The following is an 18042-nucleotide window of genomic DNA, read 5'->3' as shown; positions in this document are numbered from 1 at the left end:
CCGCTCAGATGTTCCTCTTTGCCAGCTGCTTTCTTCTCTAAATCCCACTTTTATTACAGCATTATCTTTTTTTTGTAATTTATTTTTCAAGGCATAGCTGATAAACAACTATTAATTTCAGGTGTACAGCTACTGATTTGAAATATGTATATACAGAGTTCCCCCTATCCCAGTTTCACTTTTGGCAGTTTCAGTTACCAGTGATCAACCACAGTCCAGAAGTAGATGATCCTCCTTCTGACATATCATCAGGAGGTCAATAGTAGCCTAAGGCTACATCACAAGCCTACTCTATTCACCTCACTTCATCTCATATCATGTGGGCATTGTATCATCTCACATCATCACAAGAAGGGTCAGTCAGTCCAGGAAGATATTTTGAGAGACAGAGAGGGACCACATTCACATAACTTTTAGTATAGTATAACTGTTATAATTGTTCTATTTTATTATTAGTTATTGCTGTTAATATCTTACTATGCCTAACTTATAAATTAAACTTAATTAAAATTAAAATTAACCATAGGTATGTATGTGCAGGAAAAAACATAATATATATAGGGCTTGGTACTATCTGTGACTTCAGGCATCCACTGGGGGTCTTGGAACATATCCCCCATGGAAAGGGGGTATTGCAAAATGATCACCACAATAAGTCTAATTAACATCTGTCCCTATTGCATGGTTACAGAATTTCTTTTCTTGTCATGAGAACTTGTAAGACCTACTTTTTTAGCAACTTTTAAAGATGCAGTATAGTATTATTAACTATATAGTTGTCATGCTGTACATTACCTCCCCATGACTTAGTTATTTAATAACTGGAAGTCTGTGCCTTTTGACTCCTTTCACCCACTTTAACCCCTTCCCTACCCTCTGCCTCTGGCAACCACCAATTTCTTCTCTGTATCAAGGGCATGTTTTGTTTTTGTTTTTGTTTTTTTTTTTTTTTGTAGATTCCAGATATAAGTGAGATCACACAGTATTTGTCTTTCTGACTTCTTTCATTTAGCAAAATGCCCTAAAGATCTGTCAGTGTTGTTGCAGATGGCAAGATTTCATTCTTTTTTATGGCTGAGTAACATTCCATTGTATGTATGTATATGAATGCGCACACACACACACACATTTTCTTTATCCATTCATCTATCAATGGACACTTAGGTTGTTTCCATATCTTGGCTATTGTAAATAATGTTGCAATGGTACACATATCTTTTCAAATTGTTGTTTTTGTTTTCTTCAGATATATACCCAGAAATGAAATTGCTAGATCATATCACAGTTCTATTTTTAATTTTTTGAGGAACTCATACTGTTTTCCACAGTGGCTGCATCATTTTACATTCCCACCAACAGTGCACCAGGGTTCCCTTTTCTCTATATCCTCGCCAGCATTTGTTATCTCTTGTCTTCTTGATAACAGTCATTCTATAGGTGTGAGGTGATAGCTCAGTGTGGTTTTAATTTGAATTCACCCAATGATTACTGATGTTGAGCATCTTTTCATATGCCCGTTGGCTACATGTATCTCTCTTTTTGAAAAATGTCTATTCAGATCCTCTGCCCATGTTTTAATCAGATTCTTGTTGTTATTGAGTTGTACAAGTTCTTAAATATTTTGAATGTTAATTCCTTTGCATATGTATGATTTGCAAATATTTTCTCTCATTCAGTAGGTTGCCTTTTCATTTTGTTTATGATTTCCTTTGCGGTGCAGAAGCTTTTTTGGTTTGATATAGTTCCACTGGTTTATTTTGTTTTTGATGCTTTTGCTTTTTATGTCAGATTCAAGAAATCACCACCAAGACTGGCATCAAGCAGTTACATACTATGTTTTCTAGGAGTTTTATGGCTTAAGGTCTTAAAGCTAAATTAAAAATGCCATTTTTCTTTGTTACACCGATCAATTGTTTAAATCTGTTTTTCTGGGGAAAGATGTTCTACAAATAAGTTTCTTACCTTTTATAAAGGTTTTGAGACACAAAGAGATTGAGAAGGCAATCATGTAACTTCTGTTTACTTCCCTGCTGCTGAAAAAGCCAAGGGAGTTCATCTGCACTTCTCCAAGTCACTCGGTCCCGACTGTTAGAAGGGAAGAGACAACACTCAATAATACCTTCCAACAATGATATTGCCTCAAAAGGCAAATGGTGAAGGAAGAAAAATGTATTCTCTGACTCTTTAAGTGTAATTAAAAAAAAAATTTTTTTTTTTGTTTTTAGTTTGAGAGAGAGAGAGAGAGAACATGTGAGCAGGAGAGAGGCAGAGGGAGAGAGAGAATCTTAAGCAGGCTCCATGCTCAGCACAGAGCCTGACATGGGGCCAGATCCCATGACTCTGCGACTATGACCTGAGCCATAACTGAGTTGGACACTCAACTGCCTGAGCCACCCAGGTGCCCCTAAATATAATCTAATACTGAGAAAATTATGTCAAAATCAGAAACTCTGTCAATGTAACTAAGAAAATAAATAAAGTGATATTAGGACCATCAATCAAACTCTCAAGGTATTTTCTTTTTTTTTTTTTTTAATTTTTTTTAATGTTTATTTATTTTTGAGACAGAGACAGAGCATGAACAGGGGAGGGGCAGAGAGAGAGGGAGACACAGAATCTGAAACAGGCTCCAGGCTCTGAGCTGTCAGCCCAGAGCCCGACGCGGGGCTCGAACTCACGGACCGTAAGATCATGACCTGAGCCGAAGTCCGACGCTTAACCGGCCAAGCCACCCAGGCGCCCCTCAAGGTATTTTCTTAAAATTGAACTATTTAAAAAACTCTCAATCAACCCAAATATACACACATGGATATACACAGACACACATTTTTAAACTACTAAACTGGAATAAAATGATAATAATAAAATAACCCTACACTGATTTCATGTAAATCAATTTAAATCTTTAGCATAATATTAAAAGACTGACTTACATAATAATCTTTATAGTTCTTTTGACATTACCAGAATAGGGAGAATATTTAATGTTTTTTGTAATAATTAAAAAATTTTTTTTTTTATTTCAGAGAGAGAGAGAGAGTGAACATGAATGGGGGAGAAGGGGCAGAGGGAAAGAGAGGGAATCACAAGCAGGCTCCCTGCTCAGTGTGGAGTACAACGCAGGGCTTGATCCCATGAACTGTGAGATCATGACCTGAGCCAAAATCAAAAGCCAGACACTCAATCAACTGAGCCAACTTATTATTACCTTTTAATAATTAAATTTTTATACATTAAGTTATAAGCTTAGGAAGAGAAATAAAGACACAAAGATAAAATGTGTTACAGAAGAACTATATGGATATTTATAATACCTTAACTGCATGGTAAAATAGTTGATTAGCTTTTGCCTGTATGAAGAAATAATGGTAGGATCTTCCATGTATTCCAGTCTCACTGTTTCCCAAGCCTGGAAAAAAAATAAAAAATACTGTAGTCTATTTTCTGTTAGTCACTGAATATCTAAAAATTAATTTATCAATAGGAATTTATAATTATTTCAATTTTATAGTTGTATAATACAGATGACATAAAAATATTTTAAAATTCAGCATACATTTATGTGATAAACTGACATGAGAATAAAAATCTCCTGGAGGCACCTAAAACACAATTTAATTCAAATTTCTAGTTAGTGCAGAAATGTGGAGTGAAAAAGTAGTAAAAAGGAATTTATTTAAGCAATACACAATAAAAGAGAAAGATGAGCCTATGAGATCACAAACATTTCACACCTACAAATACAATGCAGCATACTCACATGAAAGACTTAACTTGCATTTGTATACACATAAATCAACCATGGCATTGCAGATGATAACAATTATACTAGTCAGTATTTCCGAAACATTCACTACTATGTGCTAGATATCATGTCTAGGACCTCATTAGGGTCAAGGACCATTTCAACAAATTCTCCTCACATACCCTGTAGTAAGCTGGAAAAATCTACCCACAGCTTACCGAATTTACCCAAGGTTACACAGCTGTTAAACTGTGAAGAGCTGGATTGTGAACTGAGGCATACTGACTTACTGAGTCCAAGCTCCTGAAGCGTAAATAATTACACTAGCAATCAACGGAACATAAAATTGAAAAAAAAAAAAATATTTTTTCTCTTTTGGAAAGAAACTACTTTGTAAAGTACTGTAGTTCCTCTTTATCCCCAGGTTCACTTTCTGCAATTTCAGTTACCCATGGCCAAATGGGGTTTAAAAGCAGACACCCTTCTGATATTATGGTCAGAAGGTCAGTAGTAGCCCAACGTTAGGTCCCAGTGCCTATGCCATTCACCTCACTCCATCTCATCATGTAGACATTTTATAATCTCAAGAAGGGTGAGTGCAGTATAATAAGACATTTTGAGAGCGAAAGAGGCAACATTCCCATAATTTTTAGTACAGTACATTGTTATAATTGTTTTGTTTTATTATTAGTTATTGTGGTTAATCTCACACTGTCCCTAAATTATAAATTAAACTTTATCATGGGTAGGCGCGTGTAAGGGAAAAAACATAGTTTATATAAGGCTCAGTACTATCCTGGTTTTAGGCATTCTCTGGGGTTCTTGGAATGTGTCTCCTACAGATAAGGGGGGGCTGTTGTAATAGCCATTTCATAAAGGTACTTTGTAAGAATAATATTAGCCAAATTTTACACTTAACCTAAAATAATTGCAAAAGCAATTTTGTAATGCCAAATTTAAAATTTCAACTTTGTCTTATAATGGAAACACTTAAAATAGCATGGGATGTTGACATTTATAGTTAAAAAACCTTATTACAATAACATCTACCTGTAGATGCTGAAACTTGAGCAAGCCACAACCATAAGTCAACAAGCACATTTTGTGTAAACTGTGAATGAGGGAGGTCAAGACAGCCCAGGACAGCTCAGGGTAGAGTTCCATCAATTCTGATTCACTCACACCATTGTGACTAACATTTATGAGGCAGAGAATCTAGGTAGAGAAGTGAATTAACAATGATCATAAGCCACCTCTGTAAGTAACAAAAAGCCATTAAAAGGTTATTAACTTCTTATTCAAACTTATTGTTCAAATGATTTAATAAAGAAACAGATTTCTTAGAATAAAACATACTTTCCAAAAGCCATTAATCAAGAATAAGATAGTGTATATAGTAAATCTAGCATGCCAAAAGTAACACACAGAAAAAAGTTTGAGGACAATTAAAGCCTCAGGAAACAGATGAAAACTAATGACAAAGTTCCAATTTTGGGACAATGGTAGAATAGTTCTTTTACTATAGATGCCTGTTAATAGAAGACAACATATAACAAAACATCTCTAAAAGTACAGCTGAACTTACGAAAAAGAAATCCCCCAGGTGCCAGAATTGAATAGGAAAGTGAACATCAGAGGGCTAAGGGCTGGAGCTGCTGTCCCTGGGGGAGGTGGGGATCCAGGACAGGCAACCTTCCCAGTAACTCAAATGCTTGGGTTTTCACACCCACAGCGGGGATGGAAGGTGAGCCCTTAAACCCGGTAAGGGGAGTAGTTGGAACTAGAAAGCTTGCCAACACCAGGGATCCAAGAGCTGTACCCTCAGTGAAGGGGTGCATGAGAAAACATCATCCCACAGACCAACCATATATGAAAGCTTACTTTAAAGCTCGAATTGTTAAGACACCATGGTATTGGCAAGGAATGAGCAAAACTGGAACAGAAGAGCTCAGAAAACAAAGTCATGTTAATTTGTGAGTGTGATATCCAAATTAGCAGAAAAGATGTACTCTTCAGAAAAATGAGGGGCGCCTGGATTGCTCAGTCAGTTAAGCGTCCAAGTTCAGCTCAGGTCATGATTTCGCAGTCTGAGAGTTCGAGCCCCTCGTGGGGCTCTGTGCTGACAGCTTGGAGCCTGGAGCCTGCTTTGGATTCTGTGTCTCCCTCTCTTTCTGTCCCTCCCCCACCCATGCTCTGCCTCTCTCTTTCAAAAATAAACATTAAAAAAAAAAATGAAAAGTTAGCTAACCATATGATAAAAGATTAAAAAGTAGATTCCTTCCTCACACAATAAACAAAAATAAATCCTCAAGATAAGGACTTACACAGGAAGAACAACACTGTAAAATATTTTAAAGGGAAAAAAAATACACAGGAGAACATTTTTATGATAACAAAAGATTTTTTTTGACAATAGAAGATTTTTAAAATAAGATATAACAGGCATAGGCCATAAAATAAACTGTTGATAAATCTGACTTCATCAAAATAAAACTTTGTACAATGAATGATACCAAAAAGTTAAGACAAGAAACAAATAGGAAGAAGAATTAATTTACAAACTCTGCAAAAAAGAGGATTTGTATTTAGCGACTCAATTAAAACTCAAGTAAAAAGGCTTGGATCAGCAAACCACATAAAAGGAGACAGGAATCACTAATAAATATGAACAGATGAAAAAATCTCAATGATCATGAGGAAAATGCAAGTTTTTTGAGATACCACTTCTGGCCACAAGCACACGACGGTAGCCAGCATTCCTGTAGATGCTTGAAACATATTTAAGCACACATTTAAAAATAATTACTATTTACTTCAATTCACACATAAATGCAAACTTCTATGAGTTTATTACCCTTTACCTGTTTCATGAGTTCTTTATCCATATCATTTGCCAGAGACTCCTGGATAGATCTCAGAGCAAGTCTGTATAATGAAATAGTATCTTGACACTGGAAACACTGATGAAGGATTTTATCTAAATTGCCTGCTTTCCCAGCACTGTTGGAATTGAGAATAGGTTTAATTTCTTACAGACAGCCAACATCTGTGAAAAATCTAGGGTAGATAAAAACAACGTGGTCTCTATTTTTTATACTTGAACTGATTAACAGAAATTCAATAAAACATGATATAGGAAAATGGTAGTTTTATGGGGCTGCCAGCATCATCAAGTTTATTTTAGTATACAGTTTAACTCGATGCAGTAAACATGTGCTGGGGACTTACTATATGCCAAGCAATTACTGCACATTATGGAACACAGAAATGAGTAAGACAGGCTACCTACATACAGGAAGCAGGAAAAGAATTATGAGTGTTATTAGTTAGCGATACAAATTAAATTTGTTTAGAGCCAGGATTCAGAAAATATCAGGCTAAGAAAATCGGAAAATAGGGTGGTTTTAAAATATTACACAATATTTACCAATAGTTTCTTTTTTCAATATGAAGATATAGAGAGAGAAGAAGAAAAAAAAGGTCTAGAGTATAATTAGACCTTCTAAAGGTCTAATTTGAGATTTCTTTCTAAGTCAGCATGAAGCCATTTGAGATTTCTAAGTCAGCATGACTGTACATAAACTTTGCTTAAACCAAAAGCCTGATTTATGGCTCACAAAATATTCATTGTACCTTGCCTTATAAACAAGTAGCCTAAAGGAAAGCCATCTTGTCCTTAAGATGTCAATCAATGCTCCTACACTCTGCATTCTGACATTAAAACTCATGATTCCTGCCTATGTTAATCCATAATTTTTTGAGCTTTCACAAGATGCAAAAACAGTATATAACCCTGTAAAAACTGTTCATTCTTTTTTTTAAATTTTTTTTTTTCAACGTTTACTTATTTTTGGGACAGAGAGAGACAGAGCATGAACGGGGGAGGGGCAGAGAGAGAGGGAGACACAGAATCGGAAACAGGCTCCAGGCTCTGAGCCATCAGCCCAGAGCCCGACGCGGGGCTCGAACTCACGGACCGCGAGATCGTGACCTGGCTGAAGTCGGACGCTTAACCGACTGCGCCACCCAGGCGCCCCAAAACTGTTCATTCTTCAGAGCACTTTCTTTCCTGTGAAGATCATGTTTCCTAGGGAAGGTGTCCTACTGCGGGCTCGAATAAAACTCTCTTCGGGCACCTAGGTGGCTCAGTTGGTTAAGTGCCGGACTCTTGATTTCGGCTCAGGTTATGACTCATGGTTCGTGAGTGGTTCATGAGTTCGAGCCCCACATCAGGTTCTGTGCTCAGAGCGTGGAGCCTGCTTTGGATCCTCTGTCTCTCTCTCTCTGTGTCCCTCCCCAACTTGTTCTCTCTCTCTCAAAAATAAATAAATGTTAAACTTTAAGAGATTCTAAAAGGTTTGTTCATCTTGTGTCAACACTCTTAAAATAGCTAAATTCAATAAATGTTATGAAATGTGTGGAAAGGGACTCACACTCTTGAACCATACTTCTGCAAGCTGTTGATGTTCACAGTGGCCAGATGGACTGCCAAAACTGAAAACAGTGGGAATATCATGGGCAATTCAAAATTTTAGAAGATGTTTTCGTTTCCAATTTGGTGCTCAAGATGGGAATGTGGAATTAAGAGACATGAGTACCAGGGGCACCTGGGTGGCTCAGTTAAGCATCTGACTTTGGCTCAGGTCATGATCTCATGGTGTGTGAGTTCGAGCCCCACACTGGGCTCCTTGTGGAGCATGGAGCCTCCGTGAGAACCTCTCTCTCTCACCCTCTCTCGCTGCCCCTCTCCCACCCATGCTTTCTCTCCCTCAAATAAACATTAAAAAAAAAGAGAGAGACAGAGTACTAGATTCAGTGTCTAGAATATGAGTTGTACTGGGATTACCATCTATTGTGATGATCATCAGAACCATATTCATCTTTTTTACCTCTGGTTGTGAAGAGTCGAAGTAAGTTGAGACTGTACTGAAGAAGAAATGTAGTTACACTTTGTAAGGCTTACCTAAAGGGAAATGACTAATGGATATCATGGATATCTGTTTTTTAAAAATTTTTTTAATGTTTATTTAAGTTTGAGAGATAGAGACAGAGAGAGAGAGAGAGAGAGAGAGAGAGAGAGAGAGAGAGAGAGAGAAACAGAGCACGAGCCGGGAAGGGCAGAGAGAGGGAGACACAGAACCCGAAGCAGGCTCCAGGCTCTGAGCTGTCAGCACAAAGCCTGACACGGGGCCTGAACTCATGAGCTGTGAGATCATGACCTGAGCCAAAGTCGGACGCATAACTGGCTGAGCCACCCAGGTGCTTCAACTAATGAATATCTGATATAGAAGAATCCATTTTAGGATGAAAGGTTTATCAGGATTTTAGAACACAGACAATAAAAAATTCCTACATACCTACCTACTAATATTTAAGGATACCTGAAATAACATTTGTTTGCCTCAGTTGCCTGTCATTTTCCCAAAGCTAGGGGCCTCAAGCAAGTGACAAGAAACACTCATGGACCCCAAATAAGAGCAAAGATGGCCTTCTGTGGCAACCCCCAGTAGGGATATGGTAAGCGTGATAAAAATTAGACGACTATATCCAACAAGTTATTATAATTCATGGGCTATCATCAATCTGCAGTCACGAGTCACATTCTCACAGGGTGTTAGTGTCTCTGTTAGAATCAACAGATTCTGATATGAGTGGCACAAGAGATTGTCGCAGTGATCAGCTCTCGGTTTCCCAAGACAAGGAAGCAGTCTGTGGCAAACACAAGACATGCAGTTCATGTAAGCTCGCCACCACTTACCGCGCCATCACTTTGCCGAAAAGGGTGACATAAAGGGCATTGCAGGTTGTAGCAGAACGACAGTGTCGCTCTAGCTTCTTCTCCTGTATCAGTTTACCAAAACACAAAACAGACAAACAAAAACAAAACCACTCTGGAATTAAGCGGTCTTTACTATGGAGCCGTCAACAAGTATCCCTGGCAGAAATGACATGGCTCCTGCCATCAGTGGCATCACTGCCATATGGTGGGGGACCGCAGATGCGGTTGGAATGCATATGTTCTTCTGCCTTTAAAAACACCTGGTTAATAAAGTAAAACTTAAGCCCCAAAAGGTTTTTATTGCTCCTTCTATATTTGTTAGTTTAAGAGCAAATGCATTTAACAATTATTAGACTCCAATTTCTCTTAACACAATAGAGAGTTCCTACGTTGAATTTTAAGTCTCATATAAGGTGTCTTATAGGAAAGTCAATAGAGAGTAAAAGAGCAGTAAAATTAAAAACACTTACCTGCTCTTTACTCAATTTAATGTCCATAGAGTGGCATTCTGCAATTATAATAGATTTTGCATCTTTTGGATTTAGAGGATCAAGATGAAGTGTAGGCCACAACCTTTTATTTAAAGGAAAAAAAATGAAATTCTCTTCTAATACAACTAAAGCTGTAATCTACCCAAACACAAGTCAAAATCCATTACAAGAATTAATTTTTTTAATTTATTTTTATTTTTATTTTATTTTTTAGAAGATTGATTTTAACTTTTTTTTGTTAACTTTTTTTTGTATTTTTTTTTGAGACAGGGAGAGACAGCATGAACGGGGGAGGGTCAGAGAGAGAGGAAGACACAGAATTTGAAACAGGCTCCAGGCTCTGAGCTGTCAGCACAGAGCCCGACGTGGGGCTCGAACTCACGGGCCGCGAGATCATGACCTGAGCCGAAGTCGGATGCTTAACCGACTGAGCCACCCAGGCGCCCAAGAGTTAATTTTTTATATTGCCTTTGTAATACCAGCAAAACTAATCTCAGTTAATCTTATTAGGTAATATTTGATTCTTTTCTAACATGCGTATCATTAGTTTCAGCAATTAATCCCAACAAAGACTTCTATTTTTTAATTATTATTATTGTTTTCATGTTTATTTTTGAGAGAGAGAGAAGAGAGGCAGAGCGTAAGCAGGGGAGGGACAGAGAGAGAGGGAGACACAGAATCCAAAGCAGGCTCCAGTCTCTGAGCTGTGAGTACGGAGCCCAATGTGGGGTTGGAGCTCATGAACCATGAGATAATGACCCGAGCTGAAGTCGGACGCTTAACCGACTGAACCACCCAGGCGACCCCAACAAGACTTTTAAATAGTGTATACATTAGGCAGCAAAGTGGCAGAACATTTCCAGCTCTATGTTCTATACTATTAATAAAACTAAACATAGGTATTGTATTCGTGCCTATGAAGATAGTACAAGATAGCGTTTGTCCAATAATTACTCGTAATCCGATTGGAATTTAATCATCCTGCAACATGCATTCTCAATGCAGCATGCATTCTCAATTTTCTCATCTGTAAATTTAACTGCCTGCTAGCCATCACTACTTGGAGCTACACCTGGCAACTCAAATCAACCATGTCCGAAAACGAAACTTCTAACCTTTCCTCCACAAACCTTCCCATCCTTTTTGTTCCCCATTTCAGTTCACAGAGCCACAATTTACTTAATTTCCCAAGTCAGAAACTTGGGGGCAGTTCAGCTTTCCCCTCCTTGACATCCCAGATCTAGCCTCCCACCAAATCCTATAGATTGTATCTTTCTCTTGAATTCATCCACTTCTCCCTATCCTCACTGCCACTTATATGAAAAACATAAAAACACAAACAGATATCTTTTAAAACCTTTCCTTGTTTGTACTTAAAACACTTCAGTAATCTGAAAGAGCTAAAGTTAGGTCATACCTCCATGCTGGAGGGCATGTTTCCACATTCACAGAAACAATTACTCTTACATTCACAGGCAGTGGATCTATCAGCCATTTCATGTGTTTTTCCACTTGCTTAAAATACAAAAACAAAATTCATTCTATTAATTCAAAATATTTCAAAACAACCCAATAATAGCTCCCCAAGTAAAATGAAATTCTCATTACATCTCTCATTATTATCGAGGATAAAATCTTTTTTTTTTGGATGATTTATCTCAGAATATTAAAAGACAAGTGGCAAAATACTATTATTACTGACACAAGTTCTGGACACTTAAGGAAATGTCCAGGCCCTAAAAGTATGTCAAAACAAACAAATTTGTTAATTAGTGAATTCAATTGGTCTTTTCCAATAAAATACTAGTGTCTACTGGCATACAGAACATTTTTTATCCACATGCTTCCTCCCTAGAAATTAAGCAGAAATAACAGAACCAACATCAACATTTTCTTCTCATAAACATATTTAAATGCCTGCTATAGCCATTACTGATATTTTTGTTTCTTTCTGAGAGTATCATTAGGTTACAAAGTGAAAACAGTACCTGAACTTGATCTATAGAATCAATAATGATGATGATACTGCCTTGATGACGGGCAGAGAGTTTTTCTAGCCAACGTGGAAATTCTTCTAGAAGCTTAGCAGGATCCAGTGTCAGAGCAGATACTGACCAAGAGTGCTGCATCAACTACAAGATGAAAACACATACAAATTAAAGTAGTTGCACATTATCACAGTTGGTGGGAAATTTCTATCCCTACTTTTTAAACCAAACTTGAGTAACCAAGAGGACCCAACTGCATCAAGTATTATTTTTAACTTTCTACAAATCCAAAACAAATGGGTAATATTGAGAATTGAAAATTATTGGGTACTTGGCCCCAACGATTTCTGATCCTAAATAAAAATTCTGATAGTTCTGTGGGGCGCCTGGGTGGCTCAGTCAGTTGAGTATCATCTCTTGATTTTGGCTCAGGTTATGGCCGTATGTTTCTGTTCACGAGATCAAGCTGCATGTCAGGCTCTGGGCTGATAGCATGGAGCCTGCTTGGGTTTCTCTTTCTCCCTCTCTCTCTCAAAATAAATAAATAAACATCAAAAAAATTCTGGTTATTCCAAATCATGCCATATTATACCTTTAGAGTTAGCCGTTTAATAATCAATGAAGGCTCTGAGCTGGTTGACATGGGCCTTCCCACAAAATGAGAAAGAATTAGCGTGTTAGGGGAATTCTTCTGTTGCAACTGAATCCTGAAAGAAAAAGACCTTTTATAAGACTGATAAAACTCATTTGTTATCAATACAAAAAAGAATTCACAATGCATTAAACATCAAATGCTACCTAGCTCTCAGCAATCACCTATCAGTCACTTTTGAATAAACATGGGAGATTTCCATCTTTATTCCACTTTTAGATTGTTTTAAATAAACCTTTAAAAATTATAGGTTCATTTTAATTAAAAATTGATATTAAATAATGGAAACCAACATAGTGTACACTTGAAGTTAAAGTATTAGTCAAATGAGCATTAACCTTTAACTAAAAATATATTAGAGGAAAAAAGGAAGTTTCTTTGCTAGGTAGAAAAATATTATTTTCTAAAAAATATTATTTTCCACTAAATAAAAGGGCAGTAAAAAGGAAACAACACATGCTAATTCTTCAATGTAAATCATAATTATGAAAGAAAATATTCTAATTGTTTTTAAATAATAGGAACTAAAATGAAAGTAAAAGAGAGTTTATCAGCATCTATAACCCTTAGTCCCTAATTTGAAGAATGACTTTACATTCATAATACAAGTTATCCTTTATTTTGTTTTTTTTTTTTAACGTTTATTTATTTTTGAGACAGAGAGAGACAGAGCATGAACGGGGGAGGGGCAGAGAGAGAGGGAGACACAGAATCGGAAGCAGGCTCCAGGCTCTGAGCCATCAGCCCAGAGCCCGACACGGGGCTTGAACTCACGGACCGCAAGATCGTGACCTGAGCTGAAGTCGGATGCTTAACCGACTGAGCCACCCAGGCGCCCCAAGTCATCCTTTATTTTTTTATTTTTTTTTTTCTCTTTTATTTATTTTTTTATTTTTTATAATATATGAAATTTATTGTCCAAATTGGTTTCCATAAAACACCCAGTGCTCATCCCAAAAGGTGCCCTCCTCAATACCCATCACCCACCCTCTCCTCCCTCCCACCCCCCATCACCTTTATTTTGATGTACTTTATGACTTATTTCACTCTAAACAGTCTTTCTTTGTCTTATTTCAAATATTAAAATCCCAATGAAACTTTTAAGATGAAGCTGATAACTGAAAACAAAGGCACATCCCCTGTAGAATTCACCTAATTCTATTCCACACTGACCACTCCCTCACACAGCACGTGCTTGGCTGTGACCCACATAATTAATATAAACAATCACAAATGCTCAAATTTCCAATTCCTTTCTCATTCCGTATTCTAACATCCAAATTGTACACACTTCAGGGCATGAATCTATTATTTTATACGTTTTTGCTTTTTTTAATGTTTAGTACAGACCATGCAGGAAGGCAGGCAGGCAATAATACATTTTGTTGAATGAGTTCAGTAATTCGAATGATGACAATGGTAACAATGTAATTGCACTGCATCATACCACTTTGATAAAAGAAGGGACTTTCCAGAACCTGGTCCTCCAGATACAAGAAGGGGTGGAATTGGTGCTGGTGCCGCCACTAGATCATTAAGCCGTTGGTAATACTAGAAACAAAAATGAATTTAAATTGCAAGGAAGCATACACCTCTTATAATACTAGAGTCAACTTCTGATTATCCTATGAAATCATTAGAGAAAAGCTGCATGAGAAAATGAAATCTACTTTTAGTCAACAGCATCCTCATAATTGCTTATTTTTATGGCTGGTTAAATATGCCCAAAATAGTAAACTAAGAATGAGTCCCAATTTTTTCTACACATAGTGCTGCTATAAATTAACAGATGAGAGACAACACTTAAGATCCCCATTGGGTTTTACAACATTCAGATTTTGCAGAATGCTGCAGGAAGGCCAGTGTTTTATCCTGTATTCCCTAAACCACAGAAAGTATCACAGAAGGCTTTGAGGGCGTCAGCAGGCATCCTCAGTCTGCTGGTCAGAAGAACACCATCCTACACACCCCCCCAGTTTCCAGGGATTTCTGAAAATGGGTCCGAACAAGAGCAGTTTTGTGTGGGCCCTTTATCTGAGTCTCCCAACCTGCCATGGAGAATCAGGTTAGGACAGACTGCCTACCTGAGATCTTTCTGAAATTAAGTGAGCTCTCGGCAAAGTCCAAGAACCCATATATCTCAGGCTTTCCCCAGACACTAAAAAGTTGTTCAGAGATAAAAAGGCCACACTCAGAAAACCAAAATACCTCAGTATTTACTGGGGACTTGGCAAAGTTATCTTGGGGGTTGAGATGTTATTAAATGTACCAGTGGTCTAAATGACAGCAGATAAGGAATTAAAAGAATTTGTAATAAGTAGCTTGTGGTTAGCTTCAGAGAAGCAGAAATTTCTAACAACTACAATAAGTTACTATTTGGTATAGTTTTTCAATCAATTTTTGTTTGCCATATTATGAACACAGAATATGTTCCCCAGGAACTCAAATTATTCTGATAGCAATGGTGCGTCTCAAAAAGCAAAAGACTTCATTGATTTAGAACCCTGTAAATCCTAACAACTTCGTTCATGTTCCCACATAAAGCCCATTTATAAAACCATAGTTCCCAAGTTCAGACTACTTGCCATAGAAGAAAGAGCATAGGATTAGGAGCCAGAAGATCTAGGTTCAAATCCCAGATCTGCAGTCTACTCCATGTGTGCTCTCTTAGGCAAACTGTAACATGAACTTTAGGTTCTTCAATTATGAAATAATGATAGCAATACCTCTCTTATAAAATAGCATATTTTATATGCTATATAGTTACATTCATCATGTGCCAGGTACTGTGCCAAGTGGTCAATGTGCTTTACCTGGCTGAGTCCTCCCAACAACCCTGTCAGGTAGGTAAACTACTAAATCTCATTTTACAGACAAGGAAGTCAAAGGTCAGAGCTTAGTAATGATCACAATCCAGAGTTAGGAAATGGTGGAACCAGGACATAAACACAGACAGTCTCAATTATAAAATTTCTATGCAAATCCTGCTGCTAGTGACAGCTAGGATAATATTCTTTAAAACATTCATTCTTACATTAATTTTTAAATATTATTAATTTTTTTGAATTTGGACATAGATTGTGTACTTCAAGTTCCATTAATTTGTTTAGATATCTGAGGATGCTAATGAACTGATCAGCCTATTGCATTAACTACTGTGCTGTTTCCTGAATGTTTGACATTTTGATTCCTCCAAGCCTTGGAAGAATAGAGAGCCTTACGAGTTTTATCAAGTTTCTTAGCTATCCTAAGCTTGGTTTGGTGAACTTCAGATGGCAGCATAAAGAACATGTAGTTGATAAGTCCTCACCTGTAACTAAAAATGTTTGATGTTCATAAATATAGTTGAACCTCACTTTTCTTTCATATGATACAAAGTTAAGCATATGCCTCAATATGGATAATCAAGCCACGAGGACAAACACTAACAATTATGAACCTTGACTATATTTAGGTAAAACCACAATCATAACAGAGTCTTAAGTGGTGACTGATCTTTGTTGGAACAATACTCCAAATGCTCACTTTGTCAAATCCCAATTCGTGGGCTGATTTTGAAGCCGGTTGGAAAGTTTCCATTTGCTCTTGTTCATCATGTATGTCCCACAGAACATCACCAAAACCATCTTCTTCTGGAATAGAATCTTCACTGCCCAAATCCTTAGTCTCCATGTCTGTGTTCTCAAAGCCCAGGATGTCCTGAACACCAAGAGCAAGCACACGAAAGTGAATAAAGAACTTAAACATCTTGTAGCAGTGTTAGCACACAGGCCTAAGGTGGCCTTCACTTACTGAGGGGGACAAGTCCAAACCTATGGCCTTCGTATACTACCAACAAGAATAAATATAAAACCATAAAAAAAATGAGTTTAAAAATAAAGAAATATTAAAATGATAAACACAAAGATCTTTCTCTTTTATTAAAAATAGAAGGGCATTTGGGGCCCCCAACTGGCTCAGTCAGTAGAGCATGTGACTTTTGATTCTGGGGTCATGGGTTCAAGCCCCACACTGGGTGCAGAGCTTACATTAAAAAATAACTGGACACCTGGATGGCTCAGTCAATTGAGCCTCTGACTCTTGATTTCAGCTCAGGTCATGATCTTAGGGTTGTGGGATTGAGCCCTGTGTCAGGCTCCAGACTGAGTGTGGAGCCTTCTTAAGATTCTTTTTCTCCCTCTGTCCCTCTCTCCTCCACCCTGGTAGTGCATGCTCTCTAAAAAAAAAAAAAAAAAAAAAGCAGAGCATTTGACTCCTCAGGGATCTATTCTCTGAAAAATGTTACATAATATTCATTTATATCTATCTGGAAAACAATTTTAAAAATTGTGATAATGCTTAAAAATATTCTGCTTTACATTTTTGTAAGAATTTAATTCCTAAGATTGGGTTTCTTGATATCAAATATTTGTGTTGTGATTTATAGTCTTTATATCACTGAAAATATGTTGTTCCTCAAACAGTAAAGATGGCAAATATGTCCACTTTCCTTTGCTGCCATTTATTCTGCTCAATTAATTTTATTTAACTGTGGTCCTAAAATTCACAAGATTGTTGAGAAGATAAAAATTGATGTTAATTTTTATACTAAAGAACACTGTACAAAATGTGTTGCCAGAAGTCATATCATTATATTCTCGAGCTCATTCTTTTTCTCTGATAACAAATCTCCATACTTTTAATACAAATTAATTAGAAAAAGTAATCTAATCCCTAACTTCCCAAATAGAATCCCAGGTACCCTGCAGGGGTGTCCGCAGGTATGGGCAACTGCAGGCTAAACATGGTACTTCTTTCTATTGCGCCCATTTTACTTTAAGGGTGTGGGTTCTTTAAGGGTCCTTTTTATTATCATTACTAGCATTGCATTTATTTATTTATTTATTTTTAATGTTTATTTATTTTTGAGAGAGAGAGATAGAGCATGAGCAGGGGAGGAGCAGAGAGAGACGGAGACATAGAACCTGAAGCAGTCTCTAGACTGAGCTGTCAGCACAGAGCCCGACATGGGGTTCGAACTCATGAACTGAGAGATCATGACCTGAGCTGAAGTCGGACACTTAACCAACTGAGCCACCCAGGTGCCCCTCATTACTAGCATTTTAGAGGATATATAATTTAAAATAATTTTTTATATTAAAAATAAACACAGGTATAACATTAAGCAGAATATAGAACTCACATAAATTTACAAGATAATACTTGAGATATCACAGACACTTTCAGCCCGAGACACTTACTATGATCCATGACCTCAGACTCTTAGAGATATGACTTCACCCCTCTGTGTTGTAGGGATAATGTAGTGGATAAATTTGAAAAAGGTTTTTCTAATTTATAAAAGTTCAAGGTGCACACAAAACCTTGAATAAGATAAACATCTTCCC

At 37.1% G+C, this 18042-nt stretch overlaps 1 protein-coding gene across 4 annotated transcripts in view; it reads right to left on the bottom strand.

The window, feature by feature from the left end:
- The window catches only part of NPHP3 (nephrocystin 3), a 44342-nt gene that overhangs the window by 9771 nt on the left and 16529 nt on the right, over positions 1-18042 (bottom strand). For all 4 annotated transcript variants that reach the window (XR_006718732.1, XM_045503620.1, XM_045503621.1 and 1 more), the window contains exons 9-19: positions 16181-16354; positions 14103-14206; positions 12596-12710; positions 12004-12147; positions 11433-11530; positions 9995-10097; positions 9504-9586; positions 6607-6745; positions 4796-4960; positions 3315-3409; positions 1963-2085 (exon numbers count right to left, since the gene is read on the bottom strand). Coding sequence is in view for 3 of the 4 variants with exons in the window: in XM_045503620.1 (XP_045359576.1) it covers positions 1963-2085; positions 3315-3409; positions 4796-4960; positions 6607-6745; positions 9504-9586; positions 9995-10097; positions 11433-11530; positions 12004-12147; positions 12596-12710; positions 14103-14206; positions 16181-16354 (1343 nt within the window). In the remaining variant the exon portion in view is untranslated. The remainder of the gene's footprint in view (positions 1-1962; positions 2086-3314; positions 3410-4795; positions 4961-6606; positions 6746-9503; positions 9587-9994; positions 10098-11432; positions 11531-12003; positions 12148-12595; positions 12711-14102; positions 14207-16180; positions 16355-18042) is intronic.

This window comes from Leopardus geoffroyi, chromosome C2 (assembly GCF_018350155.1).
Source record: "Leopardus geoffroyi isolate Oge1 chromosome C2, O.geoffroyi_Oge1_pat1.0, whole genome shotgun sequence".
Taxonomy (NCBI): Eukaryota; Metazoa; Chordata; class Mammalia; order Carnivora; family Felidae; genus Leopardus; species Leopardus geoffroyi.
Note: the sequence above shows the minus strand (reverse complement) of the source record. Positions and strands in the feature narration are given on the sequence as shown.